General features: G+C 36.8%; 1 protein-coding gene and 1 pseudogene across 2 annotated transcripts; one reads left to right on the top strand and one right to left on the bottom strand.

Moving 5' to 3' along the window:
• Window positions 1-13,513: 13,513 nt before the first annotated feature.
• LOC137247963 (COP9 signalosome complex subunit 2-like) lies at window positions 13,514-14,730 on the top strand (annotated as a pseudogene).
• A 3,347-nt stretch (window positions 14,731-18,077) lies between these two features.
• LOC137247962 (uncharacterized) lies at window positions 18,078-22,185 on the bottom strand. Of its 2 annotated transcripts, XM_067778881.1 has the most exons (4): window positions 22,048-22,185; window positions 21,821-21,970; window positions 20,245-20,398; window positions 18,078-20,177 (listed from the first exon to the last, which is right to left on the bottom strand). In XM_067778881.1, exons 2-4 carry the CDS (start codon window positions 21,835-21,837, stop codon window positions 19,746-19,748), a joined length of 603 nt encoding a protein of 200 aa, XP_067634982.1. In that variant the 5' UTR covers window positions 21,838-21,970; window positions 22,048-22,185; the 3' UTR covers window positions 18,078-19,745. The 2 variants fall into 2 exon arrangements, with proteins under 2 accessions (XP_067634982.1, XP_067634981.1); XM_067778880.1 differs by having other exon boundaries at window positions 21,821-22,185.
• Between the last annotated feature and the right edge of the window lie 309 nt (window positions 22,186-22,494).

The raw sequence follows: 22,494 nt of genomic DNA, 5'->3' as shown, positions 1-22,494 counted from the left end.
GGGTTGAGCTTACCCTAAAAATGTCAGGCTAAGACACTCAATTGGTGTGGGTGTTGCACGAGTGCAACAAAAAAAGGGGACGTGAATGTGAGGCGACGGTGACAGACTAGACAGGCTAGGGACATGGGACATTAACGGAAGGACACATGTCAGGCTAAGGGCGTTGCTAAAGTTCCGGAGTCAGTGCAACGCCCAAGGCTGCGTCAAGGTTTTACGCAGAAGGGGAGGGATGACTCCACCTGACACGGACAGACCTTTTCTTCCAGCTTTACTTTCCTTTTCACAGATTTCAGGCATGAACCCCTCTCTTGTTTGTATAACTGTAGGTAAGGCGAGTGAGCAAAAACTCACCCCGCCCGACGAGCTAGCAGGGGCTTGCCAGCAATGCAAATGCCACCTCCGCCTTACCCCAGTAGCCAATTATACAACAACACTTTTCATTTGATACCCATATCGCACAAACAAATTCTAGAGTCACCCCTGGTCCACCTTTATGCCGATATCTCCAAAAGGCGTCGACCTATAGAACTAAGGCCCACGTCCTTTTAAAATACTCATTAACACTTTTCATTTGATACCCATATCTTACAAACAAATTCTAGAGTCACCACTGGTCCACCTTTATGGCGATATCTCGAAAAGGCGTCCACCTATAGAACTAAGGCCCACGCCCTTTTAAAATACTCATTAACATTCATTTGATACCCATATCGTCCAAACAAATTCTAGAGTCGCCCCTGGTCCACCTTTATGGCGATATCTCGAAAAGGCGTGCACCTATAGAACTAAGCCCGCGCCCTTTTAAAATACTCATTAACATCTTTCATTTGATATCCATACCGTACAAGCAAATTCTAGAGTTACCCCTGGTCCACCTTTATGGCGATATCTCTAAAAGGCGTCCACCTATAGAACTAAGGCCCACGTCCTTTTAAAATACTCATTAACACCTTTCATTTGATACCCATATCGTACAAACAAATTCCAAAGTCAACCCTGGTCCACCTTTATCGCGATATCTCGAAAAGGCGTCCACCTATAGAACTAAGGCCCACTCCCTTTTAAAACACTTAATACACAATTTCATTTGATACCCATATCGTACAAACAAATTCGAGAGTTACCCCTGGTCCACCTTTATGGCGGTATCTCGAAAACGCCTTCACATATACATCTAAGGCCCACTCCCTTTTAAAATACCCATTAACACTTTTCATTTGATATCCCTATCATACAAACAAATTCTAGAGTCACCCCTGGTACACCTTTAATGCGATATCTCGAAAACGCCTTCACATATACAACTAAGGCCCACTCCCTTTTAAAATACTCATTAACACTTTTCATTTGATAGCCATATCGTACAAACAAATTCTAGAGTCACCCCTGGTCCACTTTTATGCCGATATCTCGAAAACGCCTTCACATATAAAACTAAGGCCCAGTCCCTCTTAAAATACTCATTAACACTTTTCATTTGATACCCATATCGTACAAACAAATTCTAGAGTCATCCCTGGTCCACCTTTATGGCGATATCTCGAAAAGGCGTTCACCTATAGAACCAAGGCCTACTCCCTTTTAAAAAACTCATTAACACCTTTCATTTGATACCCATATCGTACAAAAAAATTCTAGAGTCACCTGGTCCACCTTTGTGGCGATATCTCGAAAAGGCGTCCACCTATAGAACTAAGCCCACGCCCTTTTAAAATACTCATTAACACCTTTCATTTGATATCCATATCGTACAAGCAAATTCTAGAGTCACCCCTGGTCCACCTTTATGGCGATATATCTAAAAGGCGTCCACCTATAGAACTAAGGCCCACGTCCTTTTAAAATACTCATTAACACCTTTCATTTGATACCCATATCGTACAAACAAATTCTAGAGTGACCCCTGGTCCACCTTTATGGCGATATCTCGAAAAGGCGTCCACCTATAGAACTAAGGCCCAGGCCCTTTTAAAATACTCATTAACACCTTTCATTTGATACCAATATTGTACAAACAAATTCTAGAGTCATCCCTGGTACACCTTTATGGCGATATCTCGAAAAGGCGTTCACCTATAGAACCAAGGCCCACTCCCTTTTAAAATACTCAATAACACTTTTCATTTGATACCCATATCGTACAAACAAATTCTAGAGTCATCTCTGGTCCACCTTTATGGCGATATCTCGAAAAGGCGTCCCCCTATAGAACTAAGGCCCACTCCCTTTTAAAATACTCATTAACACTTTTCATTTGATATCCCTATCGTACAAACAAATTCTAGAGCCACCCCTGATACACCTTTATGGCGATATCTCGAAAACGCCTTCACATATACAACTAAGGCCCACTCCCCTTTAAAATACTCATTAACACTTTTCATTTGATACCCATATCGTACACACAAATTCTTGAGTCAGCCATGGTCCACCTTTATGGCGATATCCCTAAATGGCGTCCATCCATAGAACATGGCCTACTCTCTCTTAAAATACTCTTTAATACCTTCCATTTGATACACATATCATACAAACACATTCCAGGGTTACCCTGGGTTCATTTTCCTACATGGTGATTTTCCCTTATTTTGTCTCCATATCTCTCAACTGAGTATGTAATGTTCGGTTACACCCGAACTTAGCCTTCCTTACTTGTTTAATTTTTAGTTTTTCCTATTTATTGTTATAAATCCACTTGGAAAATGAAATACCATTGATATAAAGCTGTGTTTTGCGAATGTATAGCTTATTTTATTCGTCCACGATCCTTTTACAAATCTTTTATATAAAAGTGGGCGTGGTCCTTAACCGATTTCGTTATTATTTTTCCTTCAAAGCATTCTTTATAGTAAAGGCAACCTCTCTGCCGAGGTGTAATATTTACTAAATAATCAGGCATTTTGTGTTTTCCAAAATGTTATATGTATATATAAAAAGTGGGCGTGGTTATCATCCGATTTCGCTCATTTTCAATACCAATCTATTCTGGGTCCAGATAAGCTCGTGTACCAAATTTGGTGAAGATATCTCAATATTTACTCAAGTTATCGTGTTAACGAACAGACGGGCGGATAGACGGACATGGCTCAATCAATTTTTTTTTTCGATACTGATGATTTTGATATATGGAAGTCTATATTTATTTCGATTCCTTTACACCTGTACAACCAACCGTTATACAATCGAAGTTATAATACCTTGAGTACAAGTACAGCTGGGAATAAAAATTATGTAAATAATGAAAGTAGTTTCACCTATAATTTTTATACTCTCTAGAATGTGTTAGTTCCATATGGGTATTAATGAGGGGTTTAAAAGGGAGTGGCCCTTAGTTGTATATGTGAAGGCGTTTTCGAGATATCGACCAAAATGTGGACCAGGGTGACCTAGAACATCATCTGTCGGGTACCGCTAATTTATTTATATATGTAATACAACGAACTTTATTCCTGCCAAGATTCCAAAGGCTTTAAATTTCGCCCTGCAGAACTTTTTCATTTTCTTGTACTTAGTATTGAAGGTGTCACACCCATTTTACAAAGTTTTCTCTAAAGTTATATTTTGCGTCAATAAACCAATCCGATTACCATGTTTCATCCCTTTTTCCTTATTTGGTATAGAATTCTGGCATTTTTTTATTTTTCGTAATTTTCGATATCGAAAAACTGGGATTGAGCATAGTCGGATTTCGGCCATTTTTTATATCAAGATAAAGTGAGCTCAGATAAGTACGTGAGCTAAGTTTAGTAAAGATATATCGATATTTGCTCAAGTTGTCGTGTTAGGGGCCGAGCGGAAGGACAGACGGTCCACTGTGTATAAAAACTGGGCGTGGCTTTAACCGATTTCGCCCATTTTCACAGAAAACAGTTATTGTCATAGAACCTATGCCCCTACCAAATTTCAAAGGATTGGTTAAATTTTGTTCGCATTAAAAGTATTCTAGACAAATTAAATGAAAAAGGGCGGAGCGACGCCCATTTTGAAATTTTCTTTTATTTTTGTATTTTGTTGCACCATATCAAAACTGGGGTTCAATGTTGACATAATTTACTTATATACTGTAAAGATATTAAATTTTTTGTTATAATTTGACTTAAAAAATTTTTTTTTCAAAAGTGGGCGTGTTCGTCATCCGATTTTGCTAATTTTTATTTAGCACACATATAGGAATAGGAGTACCGCTCCTGCCAAATTTCATCATGATATCTTCCACGACTGCCAAATTGCGGCTTGCAACACTTTCAAATTACCTTCTTTCAAAAGTGGGCGGTGCCACGCCCATTGTCCAAAATTTTACTAATTGTCTATACTACGTCATAAGGTCAACCCACCCACAAAGTTTCATCGCCTTATCCGTCTTTGGTAATGAATTATCGCACTTTTTGGGTTTTTCGAAATTTTCGATATCGAAAAAGTGGGCGTGGTTATAGTCCGATTTCGTTCATTTTAAATAGCGATCTGAGATGAGTACCCAGGAACCTACATACCAAATTTCATCAAGATACCTCAAAATTTACTCAAGTTATCGTGTTTACGGACGGACGGACGGACATGGCTAAATAAATTTCTTTTTTCGCCCAGATCATTTTGATATATAGAAGTCTATATCTATCTCGATTAGTTTATGCCGTTGCGGATTACCATTATGCGAACAAAGTTAATATACTCTGTGAGCTCTGCTCAGCTGAGTATAAAAAATGGGCGTGGCACAGCCGCTTTATGACTAAGCAATTTTTTATATTTCGGGAGCCGTAACTGGAAGAATTATAATATTAAATTGGAAAGCATTAAAATTTTTGAAAATGGGTGTGGCATTGCCCCTTTTTGTCTAAGCAATTTTCAATGTTTCGGGAGCCATAACTCGAAGAAAAATGTACATATCGTAACAAAATTGGGTACACATATTTTCTTTATAGCACGAAACGTTTCTAGTACAAATGGATAAGATTGGTTAAGGACCACGCCCACTTTTATATAAACGACTTTAAAAAGGGTCGTAGGCAAAAATAATAAGTTAAATCTTAGCGAAAAATAGTTTTGTACCAATGGAATGGGAAAAAACTCAAATCGTGAAAAATGGGCGTGGCACTGCCCCTTTCTTACAATGCATCTCCCAACATTTCTGGAGCCATAACTCGACTCGATTTTTTCTACTTTATTAACTTTCCGCAATTTTTTAATATTCAAATGTTTTTAAATGTTTAAATGTTTTAGTGAAAATTCAAACAGATCGGAAGAAAATTATATATGAAAAAGTTGGTGTTTAACCGGTAAATCGGTTTAACCGCCTTCTTTTATATAAAAGATTTTGTAAAAGTGCGTAGATGCATGTAATAAGCTATTTCTAGCAAAAGTTGGAAAATTCCGTTAATAACCCTGCCTTTTTTTTTGTAATAGCGATTTTAGTACAATGGCACTTGTGTGTTTATGTTTATTGTTCTATTATATCTTTATTTTGAAATAAACAGTAGGGAAATCGCCATATCTGAAGGAAAACTGCATTATTATCCGCTCAAGGTCTCTATCCTTTTTGCTTCTTTTACACGATAATTAGTTCAGAATAGAACCATATGTATATGTATTATTGCGCAGCCTTGTAACACTACTAAGCACACAAAACAAACAACAGCATTTCACGTTCACAGCTGGGTATTTAATGTTCGGCTTCACCCGAACTTGGACTTCCTTACTTGTTTTATTTTAATTTTTCGTTAACATTATAAACAATTTTGCCCCTCTGGTAAACGATTTTGTTTTTTTTTATGATTAATTAAAATCAACTTAAGAAATATTCGCACTTCTATTGATTAAAAATAATATTATCTCTGCATTTGATTTTTTATATAGAGGCTTAGCTCCTAGGACGATAACTGTTTTCTGTGAAAAAGGGCGAAATCGGTTGAAGCCACGCTCAGTTTTTATACACAGTCTGTCCTTTCGCTCGGCCGTTAACACGATAACTTGAGCAAAAATCGATATAATCTTTACTAAACTCAGTTCACGTACTTATCTGAACTCACTTTGTATTGGATGATGTTCTGGATCACCCTGGTCCACATTTTGGAAGATATCTCGAAAACGCTTTCACATATACAACTAAGGGCCACGCCCTTTTAAAACCCTCATTAATACCTTTAATTTGATACCCATATCGTACAAACACATTCTAGAGTCACCCCTGGTCCACGCTTATGGCGATATCTCGAAAAGGAGTCCACATATAGAACTAAGGCCCACTCCTTTTTAAAATACTCATTAACACCTTTCATTTGATACCAATATCGTACAAACAAATTCTAGTGTCACCCCTGGTCCACCTTTATGGCGATATCTCGAAAAGGCGTCCACCTAAAGGACTAAGGCCCACACCCTTTTAAAATACTCATTAGCGCCTTTCATTTGATACCCATATTGTACAAACGCATTCTAGAGTCAACCCAGGTCCACTTTTATAACGATATTCCGAAATGCGTCCACCTATAGAACTTAGGCCCACTCCCTTTTAAAATACTCATTAACACCTTTCATTTGATACCCATTTAGTACAAACAAATTCAGAGTCACCCCTGGTCCACGTTTATGGCGATATCTCGAAAAGGCGTCCACATATAGAGCTAAGGCCCACGCCCTCTTAAAATACTCATTAACACCTTTCATTTGATACTCATATCGTACAAACCAATTCTAGAGTCACCCCTGGTCCATCTTTATGGCGATATCTCGAAAAGGCGTCCACATATAGATCTATGGCCCACTTCCTCTTAAAATGCTCTTTAATACCTTCCGTTTGATACACATGTCATACAAACACATTCCAGGGTTACCCTAGGTTCCTTTTACAACATGGTGATTTCCCTTACTTTGTCTCCACAGCTCTCAACTGAGTATGTAATGTTCGGTTACACCCGAACTTAGCCTTCCTTACTTGTTTTTTTTTTTTTTGTTTTGTTTATTTTTTGATATTTCGGTAACTAGGTATTATTTTGAGATACATGTCGAGAACTGCAGAAAACCTATCAGTGCAATTGTAGAAAAATATATAACATACGAAACACCTCTTACATCTACATCCAAAGAAAGGAGCTGGTACAACAAACCGAATTACGTGCCAATTTGGACGATATTTTCTTTCGGTATGGTAGGCGTAGTATACTACCATCATACCACGGTTGTCGTCCAGCTCTGCTTTGTCAAGTAACAATTATTAATGTCATCCGAAGAATACCATAAGAACAAGGTAGTAAGCGCCGTGAGCATAAGTTTCTCTTTAAAATTTGCTGATGCATTTGCATAATATTGACAGTTGTCCGCTGGTGCCTTGACCACCGAAATCAGTTCTTTCAACAGAAGAATCAGTTAGATTTGCTGAGAGTGTCCCAGTTTTACAGAATATTGTTAACTTGCGAACAACAGTTTTTCTTCTATTGAAATAACTAAACAAACTTATTTTTTTGACATAAAACTCGGTTGAATTAACCATAATGCGATCAATTATATATTGAATGTTTGTTGAATCAAGAACAACATAACTGATTTGTTGGTTTTACGTTTTACTAACTTCTTTTCATTTCTTGTATATATGTATTTTATGCCTAGTACGGAGTTTATATTGGGAACTTCGACAAATGTAATCCACAATACTGAAAACTTTAGAGACTTAGGGCCATTCTCACCAAATTCGGTTAACACTTACTGGCATTTTATTTGGCAGAAATAGTTCGATATAATCTGTCAGAGAAGTGACAGTTAGTGTTAACTGGAGGTGGTGGAAATGGCCCTTGATGTTTTACGGTTCTATTCTTTACAAAAATATTTATATAATGAAGGTAAACAATTAATTGACAATATTGTTTATCGAAAAACTGTCGTATACCTTTTGTCAAGTATCGACCAAACAGCCTGGGGACTTCTCTGAGAAGCATTATTTAAACAATTTCTTAGCTGATTATAAGTCGGACAACAAACCAACTGCGAAATTATAAGCACATTTTTTTAATGTGACAGTTTTAGATCCAAAATACGAATCTACCCAGAGATGGCCCCATATGTTGATTGAAAAACTAAAATAACTTGTTGTATGAAAATATTCATCCATATATTTTTTGGAGCGATTTTTTGAACTTGAAACATTGTGGATAAGACAACGGTGATATCTTCAGCTTAGACGTGAAAACTACAAATAGAACTGATCACCTGATTTTTGATGTCACTATCGTGGTCTCATCTCTTTCTATCACCCGCTCAAGATAGCCGACCGTATGCTTCGTGATATTGAACATCCTGTCAAAATGCTGCCAAAACGCTAAGAAGAAGCCGTAATGCATGACAGGATGTTGACGGATAATATATCAGATTTGTTTTCTACATAATGCCTGAAACCTTCAGATCTGTTGATTTTAGTCGCCCCTTTTACTCATGGTTTAACGCATTATATCCGAGGCAAATCAGCAAAGTAGAATTTACAGCTAAAATATTTTGTTTTTGTAGGAATTCTTACTTAACAAAATTTTAAACAAGCGCATTAGCCATTTGCAAGCTGGCTAGAAACTTTGGGTCGCATAAAAATCATTTGTTTAAACAGCAAATGTATTAATATTGATTCGTTGGACTTCTTCCGGTTGTGCACCAAAGTTATCAGGGCGAATAATTTCGGCAATACTGGTAACGCAGAATCACCCTTGCCAACAACATTGAGCTGATTAGAAATTAAGTTCACAGCTTTTATTTGTTTGGCAAACGAAAGGCCTCGTTCTCGAAAACATATAAATCTACAAACAGAAAACATTCGACGGTAGAATGATAAACGAGCAAACACAATTTCTGATAAAAAATTTGAACCTTTAAAACTTGTTAACAAGTAACAAAGTAATTACACAGGTACAACAGAAGAACACACAACAATAAATAAACACAAAACGATAATCGCACCAAAGCAACGAACACACAAAGAACGTCAAACGATTAGAATTACTGATTTCTATCTGCCTCATCAGCCACACAAATCGATTAGTAAAAAACAACCCCCGGTTCTGAATGAACACACAACACATAAACATACGCAAACATTCATTTTGACAATACCTGTATATGAACTTATGAAACCTATGTTTCTCTTAGAAAAATATAATAATTGAATATTCAATTATTATAAGCCGGTGTTAAGCTTATGAATTCTTAAATAGTGAGTATAAACTGAACACACCATGAAACAAACAAATAGAAACCTACGAACTATAGATACAAGTAAAACGACAACAACAAATCAGAACGATTATTTACACATTGAGTTTTGGAATATTCGACAGTTTTTTATGGACCTTTGCATCGGACAAACGGCGTGAATGAAGATTTTCCGCAACCCGCCAGCAGCGGGATGAGCCTGATTGTCGTTAGAGGCAGACAGACCCAAAGGGCCAAACAAACTAGTTATCGCCGCAGCCGGGCTATCACCAGAAGGATATAGTAAATAAGGCCACCAGATTCATTAGCAACGAACATATCCCTAATATTCTCCTTAATGTGGCTGGCATATTTATGTAGTTGCAACAACTCGAAACTTTATTTTTTGTGACTATTGGTCCTACTACCAAAATAGTGTAATGGCTAACATGGCAACCAAAATCATTGTGTGGAACTAGTTTATATTGTGGTTATAGCTTGTTATTTTACTGCTTGGTATTTACTGGTTCAAACTAGTATGTGCAAGGCACCACTAAACAAGCAGCATTGTTTTTCTAACAGGAAATCCTGTACCAGAAATTGCCGCAATGCCAAAAAGTAGAACTAAAATTCTATAAACTAAAATTACGTTTTCTGCCGTAAAACTGAAAAAGTTGTTAACTCAATTGATATTTTTTTAACTTTTGTTGAATGTTGATGTTGTTGTTGTTATGGTTTTCATAGCTAAAACTTCCTTATACATGAGTAACTTTCATTTATATGCAGTAAATATTATGAGTTTACCAAATTTAAATAAATGGTAAACCTTAAAATTTTGCCTTAGCCAGAATGTTTATCCATAAAATTTGATTCAAATCTGAAAGCAAAGGGAAGCAATAAATGCTGTAAATAAAAGTAATTCAAAATAAGCACCAACAATATGTTGTTAAAAAAATTTCAGCTTAAAAAGAAACATTTATACACTAATATGAATTGTGTTTATATTTCTGCTTATATTTCGAAAATAAAACACTAAAGCTACAGAGATTGGATGCATGTCGTTTTGGATGTGGCCAATGCTCTTTTGATATGCATGCAAATGTCTGACAACTATACACAGTAATGATTGGATTATATATTTAAAACTCAATAATGGTAAACATATTTACCATGATAAAAATATTGTAACGAATTTTGGAGGGATTCTGATTATTTTTGCAGCTTCTGTTACCGTTCGAATCACTAAACTTTTGAATAAATAACTTATATTTTCAGTATAGTAAAATTTTCCTTATTTTCAACTCTACTTTGTTAATAGTAGTTCATAGTTAAATTACTTGCGTACTTCACTTATGGCGTTTAAAATCAAACTGATTCATTATTCCTCAGTTTGCGATGCTTTTATACTCTTTGTAACTTCTTTTGTATTTTTCTCCAAGGCTCTAAACTTTTCACGAACCCTTCTCGAACAGTTGCATATTTTTTCTCATTTATATACTCATATTCACATTTGTCTTCTTGTTATATGTGTGAGCGATCACTTTTGCGCTTTCACTGTTGTTTGCATGTAAGTGTGGCTGCTTACTTCGCTGGTGATGTGCATTTATTTACTAGCAGCATAGTGACTTATCGAAACTGCTCATATTCGCCACAATATAAAGAGGTAGTTCCACTTCTTCGCCGACATTAACCCCATTTGATATAAACTGAGTTTCGGCATTCCCTTGTGACACGTGCTACCATATCCTTAAAAAATCTACGTCCCAAAACCATTTAGTTGTTTGCGTTTCTACTTGTTGTTGTTGTAGCAGTGCTTCGCCCCATCCAATAGGTGCGACCGACCACAAATTTTCATCAATGTCCTCTAACGGGAGTCCAAGGAAACTTGCAGTTTCAACAGGGGAGGACATAGTGAGAGGGGTGTTAGAGGCATTGGTAAGAGTTTAACCTATTACAGTACCCACATCGAAGTTGAGCTAGACTGACGCGCGTTCACCCCAGCGGGTTAGGGGGCTTAGAATATACCCGCGGTAGTTATGCCTGTCGTAAGTGGTGACTAAAATACCAAATTGATTCAAGGGGTTGCCAGCGCAATGTATAGCTTCTCCGACCCAATTGTCAACCTAACCTACCCGTGGCGAATCCTATTTCATTAACAGCCGAGGCTCTAGCGACCCCGAACTTCTGATGGATGTAGGTGGCGGGAGGGCGGGATGGCCTAGAAGGCTTCATGTGGTCATACCAAATCGTTCCCGAGATGATGCTTTATACCGGAACGTACCGGATCTGCATCCGGAAAAGGATCATTAACATCGATAACACTATCTGTTTTTGCGTTCTGATTTGAATGTTTGCCATTGTTCATTTTTGTTGTGATCCATTTTTGTATTAGGTTGCTCGGAAATCTGTTTTTATATATGGCCAGAATCGCGAAAAGTGAAACCGGATTTTTTTTTTTTATTTTACAAATACTGTATGAAATGTTACTTGATACGAAAGATTATTTCGTAAAATATCTAGTAACACTGTATTTCAAGAAATTAAAATTGTCTGTATTTGACATTTCTTACTCTTTTAAAATTAATCGCCGAATTGAAAAAATGGAAAAAATTTCAGCATCGAAAAAAAGGTAAATAAAATTATTTTGACCTATTTTTTCCAGAATTTTCAAGTTTTAAGGCAAGAAAATAGTATATTTGGATACTTATCACACTAGATAAGTATCCATATACCTCCGGTATGCATTTTTGGCTTAAAATATTTAGGTCACAAATTATAGTAACGTCGCAGTGCAAAAAACCATTTTTTTTTTTGTGGCAAAATTGACCGCTGTTTTTAAAATTCACTGATATGTGTTCTTAGTATAATCCGCCATCTTTCGGTCTCATATTAATAAAATTAGGTAGCATCGAATAAAATGTGCCAATCATGTGTAACGTGGCAGTGATTTTTTTTAATAACTTAACTATGTATATTCTAACATACTAATTATAAAACCGCAGGTTCGTGTAAGTAAAGCTCAGCAAAATAAAAATTACATAGCTAAGCTTAAAAACACCGGAAAATTTGAGGAGTATAAAAAGAAAAGAGCTGCAAGTACGAAACTTTACCGGCGAAAAAAGAAAAATGAAGAAAATGAAATGCCGCAAACAACAATAAGTAGTGTGCTCGAAAAACGACGTGAGAACATTCGGCAAAGGGTACAGAAGTTTCGTGAAAAAATGCGTACTGGGGAAAAACGGAGCAGATCAGTTTTGAGTGACACTCAATTAACAGGGTATAACTGTTCACAAACATTCGGTAAGGCGGTGAGGAAAGCAGAACGCGCATTACCCCAATCACCAACTAAGCGGAAAGCTGTCCTGACCAAAATTTTTAGTAACGTGCGTGAAGCCAACAAAATGGACATGGAGACTAGTATTCTACCACCACCGCCCCAAAAAAAGATCCACCAAAATATCTTAATGCTCAAAAAAGCTATTATAGCTTTCTATGAGCGTGATGATATTTCGCGAGTCTCACCCAGAATTCGAGATGTGAAGGAATATCTGTCCGAAAGTGGCGAGAAAATCTTGTTGCCCACTAGGCATATGGTACTAAGCTGCAGAGAAGCATGTGCACTATTTAATGAAGAGCAAGGCAACTCGGGGAAAGGTAAGTACTGTGATTTTTATTTACTGTTTAAGACCACTCCACTTTGTTAAGGAAAAACTAGGTTTAAAATTTCTTTCCCCTTCCATATAGATACATGTGGAATTACTTTTTTCCTAAGGCATCGATCGGATCATGTCAAGCTTATAAAAGAATTGCCACACAACATGTGCTTATGCTCATACCATGCTAATTTCATAGATGCCGTCTCTGCTTTACATAAATTTGTTGCCCACGTATCAGATTATGAAAATGGTTTTGTATTGCAGTTCTTGTGTGATATACCTTCAATGGGCTGCTGGTATGGCGAGTGCGTTAAATGTACTGGTATAACAGTACCGAAATTGACTGCCCTGGTGGGTGAAGCTGATCTCGATATGCAAGTATCATGGATGAAATGGACGAAAAACGATGGTGTAAATCGGACTGAAAGACGACAGAAAAGTGGAAAGCTAACTGATCTTGTTGCATATATATCTGGCTTGTCGGCGCAATTTTTAATACATAGTTTTAACAAATGCGAGCAGTCCGAAGTATTTAATGTTCATGATCGCCCAAGAGCTCTTAGTGTGAATTATGCCGTAGAAGGTCTCTTGCAAGTGGATTTTGCGGAGAATTTCGTTTGCGAAAATCAAGATGAAGTCCAAAGTGCACACTGGAATCAAAGGCAGCTTTCAATTTTTACCAGTGGCTTATATTAGCCGCGTTCTATTCTAAGCGAGTGCGAAAAGAACGCCAAACTCGGTTAAAATTTCCCTGCAGGTATTTAACAACACTGGTAACATTTCTTCTGTCAAAATCATCTGTTGTTTATTATTGACGATTTCTTTGTTATTCATATTACTATAATGTGCGATAATGAAAATGATTTTATGTGCGAAGAGGACGAAGATTATGGATTGGTAAGTTTAGAGGAATGAAAAATTGTTCGGTGGGCTCTTCCCATGCACTTCCTAGTTGGCCAATAACCGGCAAAGTGTTTTTGCAGAAATATTCAGAGGATAGCAACTCCGAACCAGATGTGGATCTCGAAGACCAATATTACAATAGTAAAGCGCTAAAGGAAGAAAATCCTAATGGAGCGCTGGCTTCGTTTCAAAAGGTGCTTGACCTGGAAGGAGGTGAAAAAGGAGAGTGGGGATTCAAGGCGCTTAAGCAAATGGTTAAGATAAATTTTAAATTGGTAATTATATGGATGAAGTGAAGAATTCCCCAACATTTTAATAAACACTTGTATTATAGAATAATTATAATGAAATTATGGAAAGATACAAACTTCTATTGACTTACATTAAAAGTGCTGTTACGCGTCATCACTCGGAAGAATCCATCAACTCCATCTTGGACTATATTTCCACATCCAAAAATGTAAGTCATACTAAAGATGGAAACTACCATAAATTTTCAAATTACACACGTTTTATTCTAGATGGAAATCTTACAAAAGTTCTATGAAACCACACTGGATGCGTTGAAGGATGCCAAAAATGATAGCCTTTGGTTCAAAACCAACACCAAATTAAGAAAACTATACTTTGATCTTGGCGATTTTATTAAGTTACAAAAAAATACTCAAACAATTGCACCAATCCTGTCAAACAGATGATGGTGAGGATGATTTGAAGAACGGGACGCAATTGCTGGAAATTTATGCGTTAGAAATTCAAAGGTATACGGTGCAGAAAAACAATAAAAAAAACTAAAAGCTTTGTATGAACAATCATTGCATATTAAATCGGCAATACCTCATCCCCTTATAATGGGCGTAATACGTGAGTGTGGCGGAAAATGCATTTGCGAGAAGGGGAATTTGAAAAAGCGCATACTGATTTCTTCGAAGCATTCAAAAACTATGATGAATCTGGCTCCCCACGACGCACAACGTGCTCAAAATATTTAGTTTTGGCGAACATGTAAGTAGAGAAAAATATCTTTTATGAATACACTGCTAAATTGGATACTGTTGCCTTCGGGAGTTTACCTAATTACTGGGAATGTCATTAGCGGTTGTATGAAATTGCATTTGATAACCGCACTATTTACAGGGAGTTTTTTTTTTAACTCTTATTCACAGAAGCTTAATTAACTATATTCAAAGTTGTGAACGATAAGCGAGCGTTATTGTAACGATAAGGACATTTTGTGAGATTTCCCAGTTGGTTAAGGTGCTTAGAACTCTTCCGGCGGTAGGCATGTCTTTCTTTCCTGAGCCAATCGGGCTGGTACAATGTGTTTATCCGACAAATAATTGTCCATACTAGCAACACTTCCTTAATATCCCCTCAAAATAATCAAGGAATCAATTCCAAACAAGTATCGAGGGAAACTACTCTTTACTGCTACTTTTTATTGAAGGCAATTTATTAGCGGAATGCAATATTATCAACATCAAATATATTTTTTGGGGAATTTTTATATTGGAACTTAGAAGTGCCAAGAGCTGCAAATCTTTAAATCGAATCATAGAAGTTTGAAATTGTCGGGGCAAAATTTGACAAGAGTAATCTTGCCTCGATACTGTGTCCATGTATACGATACCTAGGAAAGTACTTATAAGAGGTAATCGACTACTTGGTAGGTGGTGACGTGAAAAAATTTGAATAAAACTTCCTTTTTTAGCATAACTCATTCAATAAACATCCATGTCGTCGGGACGTTGCCGTTATAGAAAAGTTTTATACAAAAGTGTTGACTGTATATCGCTATTTGACATCTTCCTTTAATCTTTCTAGTTTTATATGTTTCGGTGCCTTATTCCACATACAAATAACAAATCTGTTTAAACACTCATCAAAGGTATTGTGGATAATTTGATAGGGGATTGTTGTGTATACATTCATGATTGTAAGAGGATTTCCCCCGTATAGACGTGGTTGTTGTTATTGCTGTTGTAGCAATGTTTCGCCCCACCTAATAGCTGCGACCGATCACAAATTGTCATCAATATCCTCTAACGGGAGTCCAAGGAAACTTGCTGTTTCGACAGAGGTGGACCATAATGAAAGGGGTGTTAGAGGCGTTGGTTCCACATTACAATTAAAGAGATGGTTGGTGTCATGTGGGGACACATTGCAAGCGGGGCATACATTTTGTATGTCGGGGTTGATTCTGGATATGTAAAAGTTTAACTTGTTACAGTATCCAGAACGAAGTTGAGCCAGAGTGACTCGCGTTTACCTGAGGAGTATGCGTTCCTCTTCCGCTAGTTTTGGGTACTGTTCCCTGAGTACTGGATTCACCGGGCAATTGCCGGCATAAAGGTCCGACGCCTGTTTGTGGAGTTCACCAAGGTTCTGCTTATGCTTTTGCTTATTGTTGTTGTTGTAGCAATGCTCGCCCCACCTAATAGCCGTGACCGATCACAAGTTGTCATCATCTCTCCAGTTTTTTCGCCTCGCGAAAGCTGCCATTATCACCGACTAAATCTGCCGCTAACTTATTTACAACATGGACGTCCCAGATGTCGACCATTTTGAACATCCACGTCGATGGCACTATGCTACCGACTGCCCTACACCCCAAAATCTTGGGTGTGACGTTTGATCAAGATCTACACTTTGGTGAGCACGCAGCCGCAATTGGTCCGAAAATCCAGAGCCGTAATAAAATCCCCAAATCCCTTGCTGGCAGTACTTGGGGAAAAGACAAAGAAACGCTCATTACCACATACAAAGCAATCTTTTACAAGTTCGATTTATGTTTTATATGTCTTTTTATATTTCTTTGCAGAAAATGAGCAAAACACACAGGCACATTCAAAAATATCGTAAATAGCGCGCGCAAAGGTGCGGTGGAAGGTATTTAACATAAAGTTGCCAAGCCTTACAAAAAATTATAAAATTATGAAAAACTGCATAACGAAAAAAATTTATACCCATATACTTACTTATATTTGTATATTTTAAAGTTATCTTGCTGTTAAACTAATGAGTTATGAATCAAAAATGATAAGCAGAAAATAAAATTAAATAACATTATATAAACTGTAATAAATGCAGTCCCATATAATTATTTAAATAAGAGATTAAAATTAGTTAGCAACTACGTAAGTATATGTGGATTAGAGGTTTACGGAGTAGCTCCTTACGGAGGGATTGCCCCTCGTTCACTTACTCCAGAGAGGCTTCGAACATAACCCCGGTCTTTGGAAGTGCAGCGTCTGCTGAAAAAAATGGTCACACTTTTGTCGGTATATCTCACAAAGGCGACTTACGGTTGCTATTAATGGTCTTTTAATACTCATGCCTCTAGTGGCACATGTAGCTTCCAGATTTTTCGGCTGTTTTTAGGAGCTACAATTCCCGATATGCGAACAGTAGCAATCCCGACCACCAGTCGCTACCACACCTCCAGACCCTCACACCATATGACAGCACGGATGCTATAGCACTGCGAATCCGAACTCATACCTTCGTCGACGTCACTGTCCTAGAAGCTCTTGGTGTATGATATAAGAGCTCATTATGGATGACCGCGTAGCTTCAGTTTTCATACTAGTTCGATTGTCCACCACGGCGGCGGCGTTTATCGGCGGCGCATATCTCTAATGTGGATACAATATTTGAACCGTTTATTGAAATTGGCACAAGTACATTTTCGAAATCATTGAACTTATTGCAATTTTGGTAAGCTACAGTTATTTCCATTCAAGCAAGCATTCTTAAAACCGTATTCGAAAAAATTTAACTAAACCATTGGCAAAAATATGAAATTTCTTTTTTAGTTTTTTTGTTAATAATAATACTGACATATGAGTCCAGTTGATAATAAAATAATCGTAAAATTGAATCCAGACTGAACTCTACATAGAGTAACCTACCTTTACCGGTAGTTAATAATCAATCTAAATAATACATAGAAAAATGTACTTCTGACACTCTACAAAAAAACGGCTCATCTGTATGGTTATGCGCTGTTATTAAAAATACTTTTATATTGTTTCACCTGATTCACCAAAAAAAGCTAAATAAAATGTGTTTTTAAACAAAAAAAATACAAAAACTTTAAGGCAACTTTTCACTCATTTTATTCACTTTCTTTCATAACAACATAACATAACAGCATAAACATTTCATACATTTAGTAATTTTTTAAATTAATTCGTTCTTCAATTTCATAAAATATAAGGCAATTTACAGATTCTATCAGTTTAAAATTTTTTTAAAACCACCAATTTCATAAAAAAAACAACCGTTTAAACATATCATACTTCTAGTAGAAATTAAAATTAATTTGTACTTCAATTTCCTAACATATAAATCAATTTAAAAGGAAAGGTAGTGTTTTATGCACACGTTTTTAAGATTAATAAACATCAAACATTTTAATAAGGAACTTACACCTGCGAACAGAAAAATAGCAGTCTCAATTCTTAATAAATTTCGTCACTTAAATCCTTCTTTTATTTCCGATACTTCACGAAAAAACTTCCATGATTTTTTTTTTAACTGAAGCTATGAAAAACAACATCTAAAGCTTTTTCGAAAAGGTAAAAATTTACCGAAATTTTGAACTTCTTATTTATGGTTCTATGCATTTTTGGAGTTTGTAGCAAAATCAATTTTAGTATAACAAAGGACATGCATGCTATAGGTCTCCAAAAATTCTCGTTGATTTTTGATGGTGTTTGAGATTTTCTTCTATACAAATTGTGAAACAGTTTTTTATGAAAGAAAATCTGAAAGACTTTTCGGTAAAAAATACTCAAAAATCAATCCGAAATAAAAATTGTACTTTGTTCTACTAAAATTGACTGGGCTCAAAAAAGTTTTAAGAACCCCAAATAAAAAGTTCAAATTTAGGTAACATTTTCTCAAATTTTTGAAAACGTTTTTGAGAAGGATTTGCAAAGTTCATAGAAGCTTTTTCTTGAAATATCCGAAATAAAAAAAAAGTATTTAAGTGACGAAATTTGTTGAAAATTGACACTGCAATTTTTCTCTTCACAGTTTTATGTTCATCACAAGTATTAAAAATTTGACCCAAATTTTTTGAAAGTAAAACTAAGCTTAATAAAAAGATATTCAGTCCAACAAATTCCATAAAGTCCAAAAAACTTAATCGATATTACTCTAATAATAAAACATATGTTTGGCTCGCAAGTAAAATATAAAGATGTGTAAGTTGAAGTAATCTAAATTGGACTGTAGCACACTGTTGAAGTAGTGGAAGTACTGAAAATGTTTACATGACCACATAAGGCGCTCTACTTGATTTCGAATAGTTTATAAACTCATTAATACACAAATTTTCAAACCATCTCGAAATGTTTTCTGTATTGGTTCAAACACAAAACGTGTTCTAATACGTCGGTCGCTATTGTCGTGTAAACATGGTATCAGAAAATTAAAAAAAACGTCTTATTTCATAAATGGTTTGAACTACTACTACTTATAAATTTTATTCAAAAACATATCAGAGAATTTGTTTTAAAAACGCTCAGAATTTGTTTCGAAAAACCTTATCTGAGCGCGAATGCAATACATTTTCATATGAAACAAATTCTGAGATATGGCGTTTTCGAATAAAATTTATAAGTACACGACAATAGCGACCGACATATTAGAACACGTTTTGTGTTTGAACCAATACAGAAAACATTTCGAGATGGTTTGAAAATTTGTGTATTAATGAGTTTATAAACTATTCGAAATCAAGTAGAGCGCCTTATGTGGTCATGTAAACATTTTCATTACTTCCACTACTTCAACAGTGTGCTACAGTCCAATTTAGATTACTTTAACTTACATATCTGTATATTTTACTTGCAATATGTAGTACTCGCCATTGTTATTTGCCCGCCAATTTTTCTAACAGGGCAACTTTTCGTTTTTCCAGCTCAAATTCCCTTTCAAACTTTTCTTTTAAAATTTCTTTGAACTGTTGTATGGCTTCGCTTCTAGCCCTTTTCTTGTCTTCCACTTCTGCTTTTTTTAGTTCAATTTTTTTTCATAGTATATTTCGCGAGCAGTACGTTTTTTGCGTCCGACTGAATCACATGAAGAATTATAATGTGAAGAAAATGAAAAGGAATTCGAGCAGGAAGGAGAAGGAGATACCGATGAATGTGGCGCAGCCGGTAATTCTACTGTCGATGTTGATGGAAGTGGAGAAACCGCTGATGATGGTAGTTGAGTTGGCGATGAGATATCTACCGACACCTTCTCGAATGGCCTGAGACCCACGCAAACTGTATGGTCGTTTTTAATAATGGGTGTATTTCCAAAAATTTCATCCATGAGCTCCATATACGGAGCAAAACATGGACTTGCACCTGTGCTGCGATTGTTGTCCCGCGCCGCCTTATAAGCCTGAAGGAGTGTTCTAATCTTTGACTCCAAACACACCGGAGTTCTGTCTGAGTCCTAAGAGGAGGAAATATATACTTTAGATTTTAAAAATAGAAGTATTACATATATTTTCATAACATACCGAGATACCCAATGACACCATGTCTTCCAAAACATTGGCGTAGGCCACTCTCTTCTTTTTGGGGTGCTCGAATTCTGCTTTTCGAGCCAGATAGCATCTCAGCAATCCCGTTGTTTCTTCACGGGACCATCTTCTGCGTTTTTTATCCTCAGACCTAAATAAAGATAAAGAGTAATATTTTTTTAATAATTATTAGTAACATTTGCTGAGGAAAAGTGAACAGCTAAGACGCAGCACAGCTGAACAACATTTTTGAAATCTGTCCAGCAGGGGTATCACCGAGCCTGGTAATGCATTGTACAAACGGGCCCTTGAAGTTGTCTACATGTTGTTTCTAAAATTTTCCGAAAGACATGCTGATGTTTGGCAAATTCCAGGTTTGCAGTGAAAAAGGGGAGCAGTGTAGCTTCTTGACTACTAGCTATAAGAGATATCGGGCGATATGACTCTCCATCGTTAGTTGGTTTACCAAACTTTAGTAGCGGTACCACCACAGCTTTCGACAGTAGCGAACACTTTAGGAACCGTTATGCTCCCTCATTTTACGACGAATTTCGATTAGACATAGCTTCCGCAAAATGGACAGCACTATCACCGCGCTAAACGCCATAAACACGAACTGAACCAGCAAAAAACTCATCATAGGACAGGGATCATGGCACTTTACCTGGCAAAAGGTATTGAAACATTCAACCAGGGAACACTACTCGAAGAAATAGAAGGTTCTCCCCCCCGCCCCCCCCCCCCCCCCATCTAAAAAGATCGGCCACAAATTATCCTAGTTGTCGGAAAGCGTCGGTTAAACAGGGGATATCGCAGGGTGGTATTTTCCCCACTTGGTTAATTTCTACATATCAAAGCTGCCTTCCCCACCAAAAGGAGTTACCATAATTTCCTATGCCGACGACAGCACAATAATGACTTGAGGGTGTGCCCCCAATATAGGCGAATTAGTTTCCAAAATCTCCCGTCTTTCTGGTTCTGTCTCCTCGCACAATCTGGTACTGTTTACCGGCCAAGTCGACGGCCACGCTGTTTACGACGTGAAAGCAACAGATGATGCAAATATTTGACGTTCACGTATGGCGTTGTACCATTCGACAACACTCTTACCTTCAAGGCCTCCGAGATTGTCTCTAAAGTACAACACCGCAACAAGATCCTCAAGTCACTTGCCGGCAGCACCTGGGGGAAGAACAAAGAAACGCTACTATCAACTTACAAACCATTTGGCCGGCCGCTCATGCCCTCACGTCACCAGTCTCAGCGCCTGACTTAAAAAACACACACTGGAAAATGCTGCAGGCCAGCCAAAATACTGCGCTTATAACTGCTACGGAATGACCACAATTTAACTTCCGGACAGAATTTGACACTGTGCCGTGGACGAAAGTGGTAACTATGGATGGATGGAAGGGCACAATATGCATTGTGATTACAAATCCTATCTAAAAGATCATTTGCAAACTCACGCCGCATCTTGAAATATGGATGCAACTAATTTAACTACACAACAACTACCACTGAGGGCAAAATGCGTAATATATTACCATTTAAATCTTCATAACTTAAATACCTTCGATTTTCCTCCATTTTGTTCCAAAAAAATGTTCCTCCACCAAAGAAATGACTACTTTGCGTTTTATTTAATTGTAAAATTAAATATTTTTACAATTTTTGTTTTGTTTTGTTTTGCGCTTTTTGAGTGAAGTTGGCTGCGATAGTTCTAAATGTCAAAAAATTTCCTTGGTGTATTTTAAACCTCATTCACAATAGAGCAATTTTTTCTATTTTCAACACTACCTCTCAACTCGGTTATAGATTAGCCGACTTCGCGAGGACTGGATAAAATAACCGAGTTAGTGTTGTTGCTTTGAATGTAATTCGATGAATAAGCGAGTGTTCTTTTCGCACTCGCTTAGAATAGAAGGCGCCTATTATAACGAAACCTTCACTGCCAAGGTGCTGGTATCAAACAATTTGTCACATACAAAAGACACTATTGTTCCATACTTGTATATATTGTTTAAAAATTTGCCAAGTACAGTTAGAATTTTAAAAATGTGGAGTGACGGACCATCCTCACAATTCAAAAACAAATATATTGCAGCTTTAATTCCTCACTTTGAAGAAATATTTGGAATGAAAATTGTTTGGAATTACTTTGCAACATCACATGGCAAAGGTTGTGTAGACGGGATTGGTGCAACCATTAAAACAATCGTTCGAAAACATGTAAGAGCGCGTGAT

Source organism: Eurosta solidaginis, chromosome 4 (genome assembly GCF_040869045.1).
Source record: "Eurosta solidaginis isolate ZX-2024a chromosome 4, ASM4086904v1, whole genome shotgun sequence".
NCBI lineage: Eukaryota > Metazoa > Arthropoda > Insecta > Diptera > Tephritidae > Eurosta > Eurosta solidaginis.
The sequence above is the reverse complement of the archived record's forward strand: the minus strand, read 5'-3'. Positions and strand labels throughout refer to the sequence as shown.